Source organism: Mugil cephalus, chromosome 4, assembly GCF_022458985.1.
Source record: "Mugil cephalus isolate CIBA_MC_2020 chromosome 4, CIBA_Mcephalus_1.1, whole genome shotgun sequence".
Taxonomy (NCBI): domain Eukaryota; kingdom Metazoa; phylum Chordata; class Actinopteri; order Mugiliformes; family Mugilidae; genus Mugil; species Mugil cephalus.
The window spans coordinates 2745013-2762356 of NC_061773.1; the positions used below are offsets into that span (position 1 = coordinate 2745013).

General features: G+C 44.7%; 1 protein-coding gene across 2 annotated transcripts in view; it reads right to left on the reverse strand.

Moving 5' to 3' along the window:
• Window positions 1-16364, reverse strand: part of srgap2 (SLIT-ROBO Rho GTPase activating protein 2) — a 56786-nt gene extending 40422 nt beyond the window's left edge. For both annotated transcript variants that reach the window (XM_047582796.1, XM_047582795.1), the window contains exon 1: window positions 15828-16364. In XM_047582796.1, the coding sequence (XP_047438752.1) occupies window positions 15828-15894 (67 nt within the window). In that variant the 5' untranslated portion in view covers window positions 15895-16364. The remainder of the gene's footprint in view (window positions 1-15827) is intronic.
• Between the last annotated feature and the right edge of the window lie 980 nt (window positions 16365-17344).

Genomic DNA, 17344 nt, shown 5'->3' on the forward strand with positions numbered 1-17344 from the left:
CTCTTCTTGCTTTCTTTTCTCCCTTCCCTGCCTGTGTTTTTCTCTCCCCCTGCCTGGCTCTCTGTCTTATCCGCAGAGGAAGCCCGTTTGATCTAGCAGGGTCCTGCTGTTCTGGCTCTCCTGCTTCCAGACATCAGGCGTTCACCACTCTCTCACTCGCTGCAGAGGAGGGAGAGAGAGCTCCCTCTTCTTCTCTTTTAATTCTATGCAAAAAAAAAAAGATACAAACAAAACAAAAGAAAAAAAAACGGGAGAATCGCAGACTCTCCCTCTTCTACTTCTTAGAAATCAGACACATTCTCCCTCTTGTCGCAGAGACAACAAAATAATTCATGAATTCAAAATGGCCTCAATTCTGAAGGAGCTGCGCTGAGGCCAGCTGTGCTGTGCGCATATGGGCCATGTAGAATGTGAGCTATGTCAGCGATGTATTTCATTCAGAGGACAGTGGCTATCATTGTCATCTCCGGCAAAGCAGGACACAATGGAGAGGGACACAGCCAGGGACCTGACTCACACATACTGTAAGCCTTCATGGCTGCTTTCAGTGACAAAGGCGCTGGAAACAATGAGCAGTAAGTGTCAACGTGTTGCGTGGTGATACAATAGCTGCTTTGCCACACAAAAACATCCCTGACCGTCTGCTTTTCTTTGGGTTCCACCGTGTTTTTCCACGTCTCGGCCGATTGATTAAAATTTTTCTGTATTTAATGTAACTCTCCACAGTCAGCCACAAGATTAAAATCGACTTCCTAATAGTGTGTCGGTCTCCCTCGTGCCTCCAAAACAGTTGTGACTCATCAGAGAATGGACATGGGCCCTCTGAGGGTGTCCTGTGGTATCATTGCTGTGGGGTGGGGGGTGTCTGGTCTGGTCTAGGTGAGATCTACATGTCCACATGAATGAATGTCCAAAATGTTTCCAGTAGAACAATGAATTGTCACAAGATGGTCGATGTAATTCACTTCTCCTGTCACTGGTTTTAATGTTGTGGCTGATTGACGTTATGTGCATTTTACAAGAGTTGCATGACTACTCTCCTCAAACCTTTTGCTAGCCCTGTTATGATTTGTTCAGTAATTTGTTGTTTGAATTCTGCATGACTGCATTTCATTAGGAGCGCCTCTAAACACTCTTGTTCAGATAAAATGATGTTGTGGCGCATCGCTTTGTATCTCTTGCACTGACAACCAGGTTCTAATGGCTAAGACCACTTATCATTACAAAACTATCAGTCTTACGGAATCAGCCTTACCCAGACAAGGCACAAGTGCTGCAGGAAAGAGAGACACAGAAAACAACGCATACACAAGTGGATATGATGCAGAAGACTAACGTAGAGCGTGCAGGCACACACAGAGGAAGATGACGGGAGCATGTTGCCATTTAATTGGCACTTCTGGACGAAACAGTTCTGGGGTAACTACCCACTGGGGATTTCCCAGAGTACTACATACCTCCAAGGGCTTTTTACTGGTTGCAGTTGCACAACCAAAGAAACACCGGAGTGGCATTACAGGCAGCCAGCAGTTGTTAGAGAAATGACTCTGCTGCCCAACAGATCGCAAAACCACGCATGGGCTCAGTTTGAAGTTTGAATTTACTGTCAGCCCGTTTCCAATTTTATAAAACTAACAAGGACACTAGTTGTTTCATAAGCAGTTTTATTAAATTAATGATTTCTACGAAAAGATTGTTGTTAAAAGAAACCAACAACTCCAGAGTTTCTACACAGATGGTACAACGAATATACAGTATGTGGCTAAGAGAACTGCAGTGATTGCTAAAGGTTTACATGCAGCGGTAGGAATCCAGCACTCAGGGGGAAACTCTTCACATTCCACAGAGGGAATACCAGCAGCACATGACAAGAGTCCTACTCACACTCAGCCACTTAGCCTGCCGCCTCCTACTGCAACCTTTACGCACGGACAATGCCTGTGTGTATGTGCATATGTGCCATGAACAGCAACCTTTAGCACACAGCGCTGCCCCTCGATGGGAAGAGATCACAAAGGAGGGGGGTGAGAGAAAGGCGTGGTTGTGAGAAAAACGAGTGATGGGGGTCACAAGAACATGCTTGTGTCAAGCAGCTATGCGACAAATGTGATGAAGTGATTGATGGGTTAGGTCCTTTGTGCTATAGGATACCCCCCTCTCAACACCCTCTTCTGCTTCCCTTTGTCAAAGTCTCCATCTTCTAAATACAGAACTTATTTTTGCTCGTTTCTAGGAAGAAATCTCCACTTTCAGCTCAACACGTGTCCAGCCTACTTCCTCCATCTCTGAGACATGACAACATTTACTTTCAATATGGAAAACACCCACCAGCCCGACTCGAACCCCTGTCCTGCACGGGCCACTGCACAACAGGAATGAGAATGAGTGTGTGCATGTGTGAGGGGTGGGATGTTCCCATTTCCACTCTGCTTGAAGCACATGGACTGAGTCGGAATGCGAGGGGGGGGGGAGGGTCAGTGGATGGGCGAAGGCAGTAATCTGAGAGGGGTATCCCACAGTGCAAGCCTGCACATGGTCTTTACACTACCGTGGGCCCGGTGCACTGACAGAAAAGATATCACTTTCAATCACAGGCATCCGTAGAGCAACACAACAGCGCCTGGTGGGAGACGCCATGTCAAAATGGATCAATGTATCATTGATGACATTAACAACACATCACAACAGGCGCCACCAGTTGAAAAGTGTCCAGTTCTCACCTATAGTCGCAAGGTGGAACTGAGAGGTTTGTGGCCTAAGGTAGAAGGTGTCGAGAGTCCAGGAGGAGGTAGAGGATAGAGGATGACTGTACTGACAATTTCCTGTGTAAGTCAGATGTTATTAATGTCCATCTTTTGAAATAATTAGAGTTGATATATACACCGATCAGCCATAACATTATGTCCTAATATTGTGTATTTCTCCCTTTTGCCTCCAGAACAGTTGTGACTCATCAGAGAATGGACATGGGTCTCCTGAGGGTGTCCTGTGGTGTCTGGAAACACAATGTTGTTAGTGGGGGCCTCTGAGGGGAGGGGCCTCTGTGGATCATCCCACAGATACTGGATCAGTTTGGATCTAGTCAATTTGGAGGCCAGGTCAACACCTTGTGCTGTTCTTCATGTTTTTTTTAGATGTTCCTAAACCATTTTTGTGTGTGTGTCTGTGTCAGGCTGCATCCTGCTGGGGATGGCTGCTGCCATCAAGGAGTGTCATTACTATGGGGTGTCTGGTCTGGTCTGGTCTAGGTGGGTGGTACATGTCTAAGTAACATCCAAATGAATGCCAGGTGCAAAAGTTTCCCAGCAGAACATTAAACTGTCACAAGATGGTCGAGATGCTCACTAATACAATTCAACTCTTGTGTCAAATAGAATTTACTGTATTTCGTTGTTTTTCACCGAACAATGGCAATAAAAACCTCAGGCTGCAGTGGACCTGAATCTCAATAAGTTCTGTGAAGCTGGTTTATCTAACTAAATACCTGTTGCAGAGTGTAGAATGGCCCCGTACAGACCTAATTTGACACACACATAACAACTGGGGAGTAAAAAGAACCTCAGAATTGAAATGTTTTATAAATGAAAAAAAAAGAAGTTGCCTGTACATTAAAATACTTAGTAGTATTGACATGTGTTACTTAAAGTGTTGGCACAACAATGTGACCTCAGTCCCATGATGATAGATCTACTTTATTAACATGTCTTCAGGTTAGTGTCAACAGAAACTGAACATCTGTAGCTTGACAACTAAAATATTTATAGCAGGGCTTTTGCGTTAAATAACATTAAACAGGTGCTATGCGCAACCATTGACTCCATGAATGGTATCAATGGTATCTCCGGTATCAACAGTGCTATCATATCATAATTGTCGCCTGAGCTCAGGGGATACGTAGGTGCAGAAAATGTCTCACACTTCAGCGGCAACACAACAAAGATCAACTCTTTGTCTCTTGCGTTGTTACATGACAAGTTAAGAGGCTATGACGGTGCATATTCCACAGCCTGAGGACACACTTCAACATGCATGAGTGAAGAGCACACACAAGCATGTGCTTCACACGCACACACACAAACACCACTACCCCCTGGAAACGCTCTGTAAAAGCACATCCAGAGAAAGAGACAGGAGAGAGGCTCCTGCAGTGAGGTGAATATAAGGCCTCGGGTATGTGCTTCTGCCTCTGACGTCTATCTCCAAAGCACCATGGGCTCCAGGTAAAAACCACATTTTTTGGGTGGATTTGTTTACGTCTTGGCACCGGTGCTGACATGTCAGTCCAAGACAAATAAATACATGCATTCTGGAAGATAAGCGATCAGACATGCTCATACAACCACACCCGCTAATAAGTACTGTTTCTGAGAACATGTTTTAACTCACGTCTGACCACGTTCACACAAAATGCAGGTCAAAGTCTCGCTCACGGTGCCTCCACAAATAAGAACACTGTGGTGAACTGCACGTCTTCTGCCTATATCTGCTCACTCACTCTTACATGTTCAATGTCAAAATAACACAGCATCAAATTAGCATCGTTTACATCAATTAAGCCCGTTTAGTAAACGCAAGCGCTGGTGTTCACCTCAGGCTGGGTGGATGATTATGAGAACAATCTAAAAGCTGCTCAGATCAATCACCATCATAGGTTGAGCTCAGATGGGTATGGTGGAACGGCACTTAAAGCCTCCCTTGCTTTTGACCTGTGTGGCTCTGCAGCCATGTTTCATTGTCAGTATAAAGCAGCTCATCTACTTCCTGCTGCAACGTAACCAGATAACAAGAGGCCTCGGAATAACCTCCAGCTCAGGTTGAAATACTAGCATGTATGCTTCTAAACAGCCACCATGCAGTTTAACTGATGTGTATAGTTATGTGTAGGAGTGTATATACAAAACAATGAGGTATAACATTATGTCCGCCTTCCTAACATTGTGTAGGTCTTCCTTGCGACTCCAAAACAGGTGTGACTCATCAGAGAGTGGACATGGGTCTTCTGAGGGTGTCCTGCTGTGTCTGATAACAGGATGTTGTTAGTGAGGTCTTTGGGTCCTATGGGTTGAGGGGAGGGGCCTCTGTGGATCATCCCACAGATACTTGATCAGTTTGGGATCTAGTGAATCTGGAGGCCAGGTCAATACATTGTGCTATTCTTCATGTTCTGAGTTGTTCCTAAATTGTTTTTGTGTGTGTGTCTGTGTCAGGCTGAATCCTGGTGGGGATGTGCTGTCATCAAGGAGTGTCATTGCTATGAGCTGGGGGTGTCTGGTCTGGTCTAGGTGGGTGGTACATGTCTACGTAACATCCACACGAATGAAAGTCAGGTCCAAATGTTTCTCAGCAGAACACTGAATTGTCACAAGATGCTCAATGTTTTGTACTTCTCCTGTCAGCTGTCATAATGTTGTGGCTGAAGTGTGAGTCGATGCGTTACCAGTGACCTGAAGCGGAAATACAGAGCTAAATCCTTCTGCTCCACCTACAGGGGATGGAACTATTTGGGGAAACTACCCATCTAAGAGTGTGTGCCAAATCTTTATCGTCAAACTGTGTAAAAAAAATAAATAAATAAAAGGCAAAAAGGAAGTGTGTGTGTTGACTGTGGGAAAGAAAACTGCAGTATTCCCACAGTTAAAGTAGATTTAAAGTAAAGCTAGGACTCAGCACTTTAAACAAGCCACTCTAAGCCTGCAAGAAACGGGCGAAATCTCCACCAGAGCGCCTCTGATGCTGGAAACAACTAAAATAGAACTGGTGCATTCACATAGCAACCAGGGGGAAGAACACGGTGTTCTCACTGGCGTTTAGATAGACGAGAGAAAGTCTGCGAGTATATGTGTGTGTGTGTAAGTGATGCAGATTCAGCTGAGAGGAGGTGATGAATGGCTTCATTAAAACAGCATTAGGAGAGGTGTGAACCCGAATAGTGGGTGCCAGTGAGCTGTGATGGCTCTGTTCTAACAAACAGAAACTTGTCACAATACCAAAATCTTTCTCCGGGGTACGAGCACCATTCAACTCCCCCCCGTGCTGCTTATTTACAGTGTTTGATGGTAATGCAAGTTTGAACCAAGGCAACCTACTGGCTTTTCGCAAATATCAAGCTTAAAACACCAATGACAGGCCAAATTATTTTCAAGAAACAGCCCCAACAATTCAGACTACACACTGAAAGAGAGAATACCACCCCACCGCCTGAGGGAGATGAGGAAACAGCAGTGACACCGTGGATAAAGAAAGAAGGAATAAAGGAGGCTAACGAGCACAAATACGAGGAACGGGGGTGAAAGGCAAGAAAAGGAAAAGAGCATGAACCCGAAAAGGGCCAAGGTCTGAGGGCTCAGAGCGCAGTGGAAGCGCATGTGTACAGCGGTAACCTGATTAGCCAGACCCTACAGGGGAGGCAAATCTACATTATTCTTTCTCATTTTCCCTCTGCTCCTCGCAAACCCAGAAAAATGGGGGCAATTCGGTAACCCTAGCAACCAACTCAGCCTACGTGCCGAGAGAAGCTGCTGATGGAGGGGAGGAGACAGAGGGAGGTAGAGAGATGAGGAGTAAAAATAAAGAAAAGGCTAATACTAGTGCATAATACCACACACACACACACACTTTGAACTGACGGACTGAACCGTCAAGTAGAAGGGTTTCTCCACTCCTTCGTACCTCTTTAAAATCCACTGCTGTTAAGGTCTCTTCCTGCATGTTTCCCAGAATCCCTCCTTCTCTTTCTTCTTCTTCTTCTCTTCGCCTGGCCCCCCACCCGCTCTCCTTTCCTCCTCCTTGGCTAGACCCCTTGCTCTTTTTCCTCCTGCTCTCAGGCCTGTATGAGAGCTGTTCAAACACAACCTGTTTCCTCCGGCTTCCCCCGGGAGCATTATCTAAACCTTTCTGCTGTTGTGTTTTCTCTCCTTTCTTTCTTTCTCTCTCTCTGCCACCCCTCCTATTTATTTACAGCTGGATGCCTGTGCTGCTATTGATTGTTTAACAGAGGATATGAGTGGGCTTTGTCTTTGGCCTGTTTGGCTTTATATAGATCCCTCTGTTCTTAAAGATGTTCACAGCAACAGACACAAAAACATCCTCTCTCTCTCTCCCTCTCTCTCCATCCCTCTCTCCGTCTCTCTCTCCATCTCTCTCTCGGCTGGTTGTGAGTCAGTGTCCGGTGGAGAGGCTTGTGCATGCACGCACAACACAGTTTGTGTCACATATTCACATATGCTGCAATCTCAAAAAGTGATGATTATGGTTCAAGCTGCCACGGGACATGAGTCGAAAGTGGTGTCACATTTAACCACAACTGACAAACATCATGAGCGAGGGCAAGGAGAGGAGGAAAAGACAGGCGCAGAGAGGAGGAGGGAGAAAAACTGAAAATCCAAAGTTGAGGACCAGCGGTTTTCACAAAGGTCTGATTGTTCATTGGATGTAGGCTGAGAGAAAGAAAAAGACTGAGAAAAAAAGAAATGGAGAGGGAGAAGTGGGGAATTGACTGACAAAGTGTGTGTGTGTGTTTGAGTGAGGGGGTAGGCCACATCATGCTTCTGGTTTTTACATTTTTACACTCTCTCACTGGTTGCTCTGCTGTTGCCGTGTGTGTGTTAGTTAAAGAAGGTGAAATCTGAATGAGGCTCCCAAACAGAGGTCAAGACCTCCAGCTACAAGGATCAGGCCTCATAAACAATCACACAAAGGGATGCGCAAAGTTGTCATGCGCAGCAATCCGTCATAACATTATGACCACTGAAAGGAGAAGTAAATAACATTAACCACCTTGTGACATTACATTGTTCTGCTGGGAAAATTTTGGACCCGTTATTCATGTACCACAGAAAAAACGCTTCAGGAACAACTCAAGAAAACATGAAGAAAAGCACGAGGTGTTGACCTGGCCTCCAAATTCACTAGATTCCAAACTCATCAAGTATCTGTGGGATATACACATATTAGATATACAATATCTAATATCTTCAGATATAATATATTACACCATTACCTCATAATGTCATGCCTATAGCGCCTACAAAATTATGTAGGTCTCACTTGTGCAAGATGGTCGACGTTATTTACTTCTCTTGTCATAATGTTATGGCTGATCCGTGTACCTGAATAGTTAAGTGCCCTGAAGTGAATTCATTTTCACTTCCATTATTTTGAGTACTGAAACTGTTCCTCGGTTGACACATATTTACGATGTGAGTTTTGAACCACATTGTTCTCACACATAGACAAACACAGGCAAGTAGGAACTTCCACCAGCTCCACCACAGCACCGTTCAACTTCATCCTCTCTCAAATAACCAACTGTCTCAGAGGAATGCTACAGTTGACATTATGCAAAATAACTCACAACAGGTAACAACAGGGCCTAGTAGGCTCGAGGGGTGAGCGTGTGTTCATTTTGCATGAACAAACACTGTATAAGTTTCATGCATTTCAAAATGTCCGTACAGGAGGGAACTCATTGCCTGTGCACACAAATCCTAAACACACACTTCGTCTGCATCAAAGCAGGAGCACCTGAAAAAAGGGAGGGGAGCCATCAACCAATCCCGACAAGCCTCAGCGCTGTAGGCCGCATGAAGGGGTGGCAGCCAAATTGTCTAGGATTAGCCAACCAGGGCAGACGGAACATCTGTTGCCCAATCATGGCATCTGGAACATCTGGCTTCCATGAACAGCAGTCATCCGGCAGATGAACTCTGACCTCACTGACTGGGATTCACCACATGCCCTTTTTCTCCTCCAACTGTTTATTTATTTATTTATTTATTTCCCTTTCATTCTCTGGCGCTGTACACCTTAATTTCTATGTCACTGATATTGATGAGCCGTGACGTGTTATATATCTGGGTACACTGGGTGTTGTTGTACATCTGAACCGATTCATCTACATAACGTTGCGATAGCAGACATTCCTCTTTTATCTCCCAGCAATCGTCTGCATCCAGAACGTCGGAGGACAGGCAGAGATGGATTAGATGTCTCAATCCAAATCGCAGTAACACACTCGCCAACTATATATTTCTGTGCGCGCACTGAAGGAGGCCAACTCAGCAATTGCAGAGTGAGTAAATTTAGTGGCGTGCATTCTCTCTCAGGTGCCGCAGCGGCCCCGTGGCAAATTGTCATATCGAATGCTGAAGAATGAGGAAGCAGACGGGCGAAAGGGAACAGAAAATCAATGAGTGTTTTCAGGCACGTCGTATCTGGTGCTGACGCAGCAAGAGGTGGCTGCCACTGTGCACACACACAAAACTGAAAGAACAGTGGGACACCTGGATTGGAACATATTGTTCTATTGTGATTCACCAAAGGGAATAGAGGATTTTGTTTCTTAAAAAAAATTCCATCTTTATCGAGCTCGCTGATTCCTTTGTTTTCCGAGAGGCAACTGTGGTAACTGCATATCCAAAAAGAAAAAAATAACTCATACACTGAGCGTGGCCGTGCTGTGTGTGTGTGTTTTCTGTGTGAAAAGGCAGTTGATTCCTTCGCCCCAACACAAAACCATGGGCCCAGACAGGAAGCTACACGCACTCCTGTGTGATCCATGCGTGTTCCAGCATCCTGAACCTCGGTTTCACACAAACATCCTTCCTGAGTGATTATTTTAGGCTCTGTCAGCGTTTTCATTCAGCTCACAATACAGCACTCTGATCCAGGAGCCCTCCGCCCCACTACACCAACCCAAGCTGACTGACACACACACACACACACACACACACACACACACACACACACACACACACACACACACACACACACACACACACACACACACACACACACACACACACACGGAGTCAACAATACCATTCATAGTCTGGTTATTGACTTGTGGTTGACAGTTGCTCCACCAAGTTATTAATACATTCCAACCCTAATTAACCAGAGTTTGTTCTAAGCCCTGAAACTCCCATTAATTGATCAGTTTAACGATGTCTTCCCTCAGCCTTTCAACTAACCTGCAGGTATGAATATATACCGATCAGCCACAACATTAAAACCACTGACAGGAATAGTAAATAACGTTGACCATCTTGTGACAATTCAATGTTCTGCTGGGAAACTTTTCAACCTGGTATTCATTCATGTAGATGTTACTTAGATATTTACCCCCACCTACACCAGACCAGACACCCCCACCCCATAGCAATGACACTCCTTGATGGCAGCAGTCATCCCCAGCAGGATGCAGCCTGACACAGACACACGAAAACACTTTAGGAACAACTCAAAAAACACTGAGGAACAGCACAAGGTGTTGACCTGGCCTCCAGACTCACTAGATCCCAAACTGATTAAGTGTCATCTCCTCATCTGCACACATCGGCGACAGTGTGATATATGCATATCTCGTTTACACATTTGAACAGTCTAAACAATATAGTCCAAATGTCCTGTCACTGTGATAGTAACTGTGTAATTGCACCTTATACGCCTCCTCACTTACTTATTTACTTTCTATGCTTAAAGATGCTCAGTGTAATCCTTGCTGTATATATGACAATAAACAGCTTCAAACATGAATGCGATGTAACAAAGCATGATCCACAGAGGCCCCTCCCCTCAACCCATAGGACCCAAAGACCCCCACTAACAACATCCTGTTACCAGACACCACAGGACACCCTCAGACGCCCCATGTCCATTCTCTGATGAGTCACATCTGTTTTGGAGGCACAAGGGAGACCTACACAATATTAGGAAGGTGGTCATAATGTTATGCCTGATTGGTGTATGTCAGAGTAGCAGTCCCACTAAAGTTAAAGTATGCAGGTTTCCTTCAATGCTCACTGACATGCTTTCTGTCTCTTACACCTGACGCTGAAGGAAATCTGAATATTCCTGCTCCTCCGGCTACGATAAACACACAATGCACTCCCAAACTAAACTATAAACCGACCGTAGAGCCTCACACAAAACAAAGACACAGACCCATAATCCTGCAGACAAAACCTCTGGCTGTGTCACCACTTTTCCTATTGTGTGTTTGTGAAAGCAGTCATTTATCCTCAATCATACATTTCTCTGGCTGCCTTGTAAACATGCAGCTCGGTAATGTACACGTAGGCAAGACATGCAGTTTCTGTTTAGGGCCCCGTCCTTCAGAATCAACACCATATCTGCCGAGCTCAATGAGTTCACTAACTAGTCCGCAGCTGTTTGGAGATACTGCATGTGCATGATTCTTTGTGTGAGCGTCCGCCTCTCAGTATTTGGCATTAAAAAAAAAAAAATCAATGATGATTACTCAGTACATGGTGATTAGGTTTTGCCATTCATACATCACAAAAAAAAACAAAACACTAAAATCGATGTGCTTTGTCAATGGCAGCAAATGCAGCCACACGTTAACACTCCCAGATGTGGAAGACGCCGACAGCTGCTTGGGCAAAACGTACTTGAAAAATGAAACATCTGTCGAATGTTATGAAGACTCAGCACTCCCCAGTTTTCCACAGTTTCCCAGTGCCTGAATAAAAGCTTTCCAGTGAAATCATATTGCTGACTGGTAAATAAGACGTGTTAAAGGCAGCCGAGTGCTTTGAGAAATACTCCAAGTGAATCTTTTAGCGCTGCACTGCCTGTATCATTTATCCAGTCGATGCACATCTACCGGCTATAACCATCCCTTTCTTACCTGTCAGCAAACTTAATGTGTTATTTAAAATCGAAAGCTTCGGTTTAGGCATTGGGACAAATGCCAGGCAACACGTTGTTTTTTTTTTTTTCTAAAAGCAAACCAGCCTTCTGGATTCTGCTTGAAGGATGTTAAAGACAGCCTGACGTAAAACAGCATTTGGATAAAAGAGAGAAAAAATACCTCTACAACCAGTAAGAGCGCTGATTTATTTGACTTTATGCTTGTCGACAGATACTTTAATCCAATTAACTGTTTGGCCTTTAAGGTTATTATGCTGTCAGTACATTTTACAATAGACTTGACCGGAAAACCAGAACACTACTCCTACAGCAGCCATTTTGTTTTAATCTAAATCATGTATGACACATGGCTGTTACTGTTCCATCCATCTCCACACAAAAATCATTCAGATCTTTGGTGGACACAATTCCCCCCACTAGAATTTGGTGGGCGGGGAAACTTGGGGCAGGCTTCCAGGCTACAGTGAATACTCTGCGGACTACGTACAGCTATGTGTTAAGCTCATTCTTCCATTTCAACAATAATATAACCACTTGCATCTGTGTTCCAACATTCTTACCCTTCTGTTTCTCAGTCTCTCTCATTCTTTCACCTTTCAGTCACTTTGTCTATGTGTCTTTCTACAAGCGCGCACACACACACACACACACACACACACACACACACACACACACACATACACATACACACACACACACACACACACAGGCACACACACACACACGCACACACACACGCACACACGCAACACCCTCTTCCTGAGCTAGTAGGAACATTCCTTGCATCGGCCAAAATCCCATATTAGAGTATCAGCACTCCGTCTGTGCGAAATAACACAGAGGAAGTAGGGAGAGGGTTGGTGGTATTCAAGAATCAATGTGCATTTTAAAATAAAAGTGATCATTCTTCAGCTCCCATGTCAACACGTAGGGATCCACTGATGTCCCTGTACCTTTGTACAGTTGTTGCCTGATTCTGGACCAAAGCAGCTGGACTTGAACACATCACAAAGATTTACAGCCGATGGCCAGCTAGCTCATGCTGTACGTCCCACGACAGCAGGTGGCAGTTGTCTGCATTCCTCACTGACATGGGGAAGCTAAACAGAATCACACTAATCAGCTGGTTTACAACTTATTCATTCTAGATGATCATGTCATTATACACCAATCAGACACAGCATTATGACCACCTTCCTAATATGAATAAAGTAATCTATCTATCTATATTATGCATTTCTTTGTGCCTCCCAAACAGTTCTGACTCATCAGAGAATAGACATGCATCTTCTGAGGGTGTCCTGTGGTATTTGGAAACAGGATGTTGTTAGTGGGGGACTTTGTCTGGTCTGGTCTAGGTGGGTGCTACATGTCTAAGTGAATTCAACATGAATGAATGTCAGGTCCCAATGGTCAATATTATTTACTTTTCCTGTCAGTGGTCATATTGTTATGTCTGATCAGTGTAAAATGTTTTGAATGTTCATATGGGATGGAGATGAAGAGCAGTCAGTCTCTTTTGACTTGTGCTTTATTCATCAAATATGTTCCTCATGCATGGGTTTGCTAAGCTGAACAGCCAATCAGAGTGAACGCCAAATGCCAAAATGCCAAAAATCCAACACCCTGAAACAGCTGAGAAGCCGTCGTCAGAGGTCTTAGTCATGGCAGTGGTGCAGGACACACTCAAAGCCGACTGACAGATTGGTGTGACATGGTCAACACTGAATACTAATGTGCAACAGGAACGTATTTAAATACTATCAGTATATATACCAGTCTATGGCCCTACATATATATGTATACAGGCCTTAAAAACTCTCAAGTGCTTGATTTACTTAGGCAAGTTTTTGTCCATGAGAATATGCACATGTTTGTGCATCTCCCTCTCCTGCTGTACAGCTTTATGAATTTTATCCATGGGAGGATTTACATTCATTTCCCCCTTGATGCTGCAGTGTACGGCTGCAGCATGTAAAATGGTATTCATGCAGCCTGATTACAGCAGAGACACACAGGTATGTGCGAGTCCTCCTTAACTAGCTGGGCTGAGAAAACAAGGCAGACACATGTCTGCAAATAAAGGGAGGCAGAGAAGACGTGACGAGTAGCTGCTTTGTGTACTGCTGCTTGGCATTAGACAGGACCTAGGAGCTGTGCACAGGTTAATGACAGGCTGACTGCGTCTCCTGGAGAAGGCAGATTGCTGGGAATGTCACAACAGACACACAGCGTCTGGAGACATCTCCACATGGGTGGAAAAACACACAGCTCAAACAGCTATGTGGACGCACAAGTTTACCCTTTCATCTGCTCAATCCAGATAGGAAAGCACGTACGTGGAAAACAAAAAACACACAGTCGGAGTGAGGAGAGAAGAGATATCCCAACACAGCTGTTCACTGTGGAGCCGCGAAGTAACTGACAGGAGAAATCAATGCAGAGGGTCGATGGACAAACATTAAGTCCACAGTGTGACAAACACAGCAGACGGGCCTCACAATGCAGCATGGACAGAGAGCCTTTACACAGGCTGCCAAGCATAAACAGCGGTCTGAGGAGGGAATTGAGACAACAGCGCTAATGTCACTGTGGTGACAAGTGAAGGAGGTTTCAAATAGGCGGGTAAACAAGAGGAAGAACTAATAAGAGGTGGTTAACAGACAGCTCAGGTGAGTCACTCTGGATTACTCAACTCACAGAGGTACCTGCTAGAGTATGCAATGAAATGAAACACTTGGCCAGATTTAATGGAGATGAACATACAAGTGTAACATTAAAGAAGAAAGGTGTGCTCTAACACTACGCTGCTGGGCATGAGGTTTCAATACGGGGGTACGACACTGCCCTTGGTTACATGAAGTGGGTCTCGCAAATGAACGGCTATCAATGTTTCTCAGAAGAATCAGGTCGATCGTTTCCATTTCAGAAACGTGTTGAACCTACGACACAGGATACTAAAGCCGTTGCTTTAGTGTGGCTGCTTGTTGTGGCTACACGCCTTCTTAAAACACTCTAGGTTGGTTTGTTTTTCTTGATTTGTCACTCATCAGTATATTAAGACCAGGAATTCCTGTTGGACAACCTAGTGATTTATGATAACACTCAAAAACAAATAACTCACACAAGGTCACACTTAGACAGCTGTGGAGACAGAGGGCTGATGTCTTAATGGAAATGAGAAGTGGCAGTGAATAGGACAGTGGTGGTCCATCTTATCCAGCGATCTGGCACTGCAGTTGCAGAACAAAGTGCTGCACATGAGGTGAATAATGTCCTGTCCGCTCTCTTCCTGGCACTAAATCCTGCCCATCCCACCCTAAAGTATGCAGCACCCACATCTGATAAGCTCCTAGTGTAAGTCTGTGTGACATCTGAATCCAAAAGTGAACAAGAACACACACTTATCAGCTGCAAAGAAGTCAACATCTGATTGCCCCTCTTAACAGCTCCAATCTGCTCTCTTGTGCCCTTGATCATCAGTAAGAGGTGGCACCGACGAACTGTGATCAATGAACAGGCATTAGCGCAAATTCACCCATTTCATTGCAATCTGCGTTTAAACATCCGAACTGCAATCCAGCAGCAGCACAGACACGCAGGAGGCAGAGGGGGGAAAGAAAACGCCCTGTTCAATGTCGAACCCCCCAGCCCTGCTGTGGGTAATCGAACCAACATACGCATATCACCTCCCGTCCACATACGCGCTTTTTTTAAGAGACTGTGCTGAAGCCACATCTGGACAACACCACTGATTTCTCAGCTTTGCCCCCTCCCGTCTTTGTTGGACATCTGCGCGCTGCCTTAAAAACGAGCGATCACACGCCTGAAGAGCCGCTGATCATTATGTCCTATTCGTGTTATTTGTATTAGCGATCAGCCACGGCGGCGAAATAACAGTTATAGCCTCCATACATGATCGGTTTGACAAAAAGAAAAAAAAAAAAGAAAGAGAAAAAAAAGCAAGGTTTCCCTTTACGCCTGTTAGGAGAGGAGAGGTGAGGGAGGAGGAAAAAAAGCCATGCGATCCGCCAAGTCTAGGAAAACACGCCACATAGTATGGAAGCACGGATTTAACGCTAAATCGCTACAGCTTGTGTTGCATGTGAAACTCCGGAATGATCTCTTTAATTAAAAAACGAAAAAAGTTTTACCTTTAACTTGAGTTTCATATTCGGCCACGATCTCCTTGTCCTTTCGGAATTTCGCTGGAGACGTCATGGCTGAGTTTGGAGATCAGATCACTTGTCCTCGCAGCCAAGTCAGTTTTATTTTTTTTTCTGTCAATGAATCAGTAAGCGGGGCTCGGAGTGGAAGGAATGCCACTCCGGAGCAAGGGTTGGGGGGGGAAAAAGAGGGCGCAGATGAGAGGTTGCAGCTCCTTCAGCGTGGCCGTGGGGTCTGTATTGTCTCCCTGTCTCTGCCGCTCACTCGGGGCACATTGTGAGTTTGGCGCTGCTGCTGCTGCTGCTCAATGCTCCTATCCGCCGCCTCGCCTCGCCTCGCCTCTCCTCACCGCCTCCTCAAAACCGGTTATGTTGCAAACAACTTCAAGAGAAAGGAGATACATTCCCTGCTTAAAAAGAAAGGGCCAATAGCTTGTTAGTCAGCACGTCCAAAAAAGTTTTTTTTTTCGCTTCCTCTTATCTATCCCGATCGGTCTTGCTGCTGCCGCCTGTCTATACTGAACTGCTCCCTTCTTCCCCCTCCTGGAGAGAGAGAGAGAGAGAGAGAGAGAGAGAGAGAGAGAGAGAGAGAGAGTTGTGGGCGGCGGATGGGCTGTGGGGGGGTCAGCTGGGGTTCAGCCCCAGTGCCCTGACAAGCATGGATGCGCGCATGCATGGATGGTCTTCGTTTGCAAACCACACCAACTGCCGCAAGCGAGCTCACGAAACGTCTAAAATGTGATCATCCCAATTTAAGGCCTTAAAAACTCTCAATTGCAATCATAGTTTGTATTCTAGGTCTTAAATGGCATCTAGTAAAGTCTTAAATCCTTACATCCATTTACTGCTTCATTTTCAGTATGACTCCCTCTGGCCAAGGCCTATTATGTTTCTGTTCCTCAGTAGTGGAGCCCACCCATTTATGCTCTGAATGAAGACAAATTTGTTACTTTGAAAGTAATTCTGTGTCTCCGTTTTTTTTTTTTTTTGTTTTTTTTTTTACTTTTCGAGTCTCCCCATATTTCGTGTAGGTGTAAATTGTAACCCGTAGTGGTCTTAAAAGGGTCTTGAAAATTCTTAAATTTCACTCTGTTCAAACCTTTAGAAACCCTGAGGCAAGTGTCAAATGTTTAACTTTTAAACTAAACAAAGGTGTTTTTAACCAAAAAATAAGTCTGACAAGCTCACTGAGATGTGAGTAAAGTGAGCAGATACCCACTTCATATTGCTCACCTTTCACACCAACCTGATTTTCCATTCATGTAGCGCACCAACGTTAGTCCAAAATGCCCCCCCAAAATCTAGCATTAGCCTCAAATACTCAACCAATTCAATTACTTTAAAAGGTATTTTAGCAATTTTTTTGTATTTATTTAATGTTTACTTTTCCTTGTCTTGTGTGCGCTGTCATTATTTCACTGCAACACTGCACATTTCCCACTGTGAGATAAATATAATATTGTCTTACACAGAGTCACTCGTGATATTTAGTGAAATATGTCAAC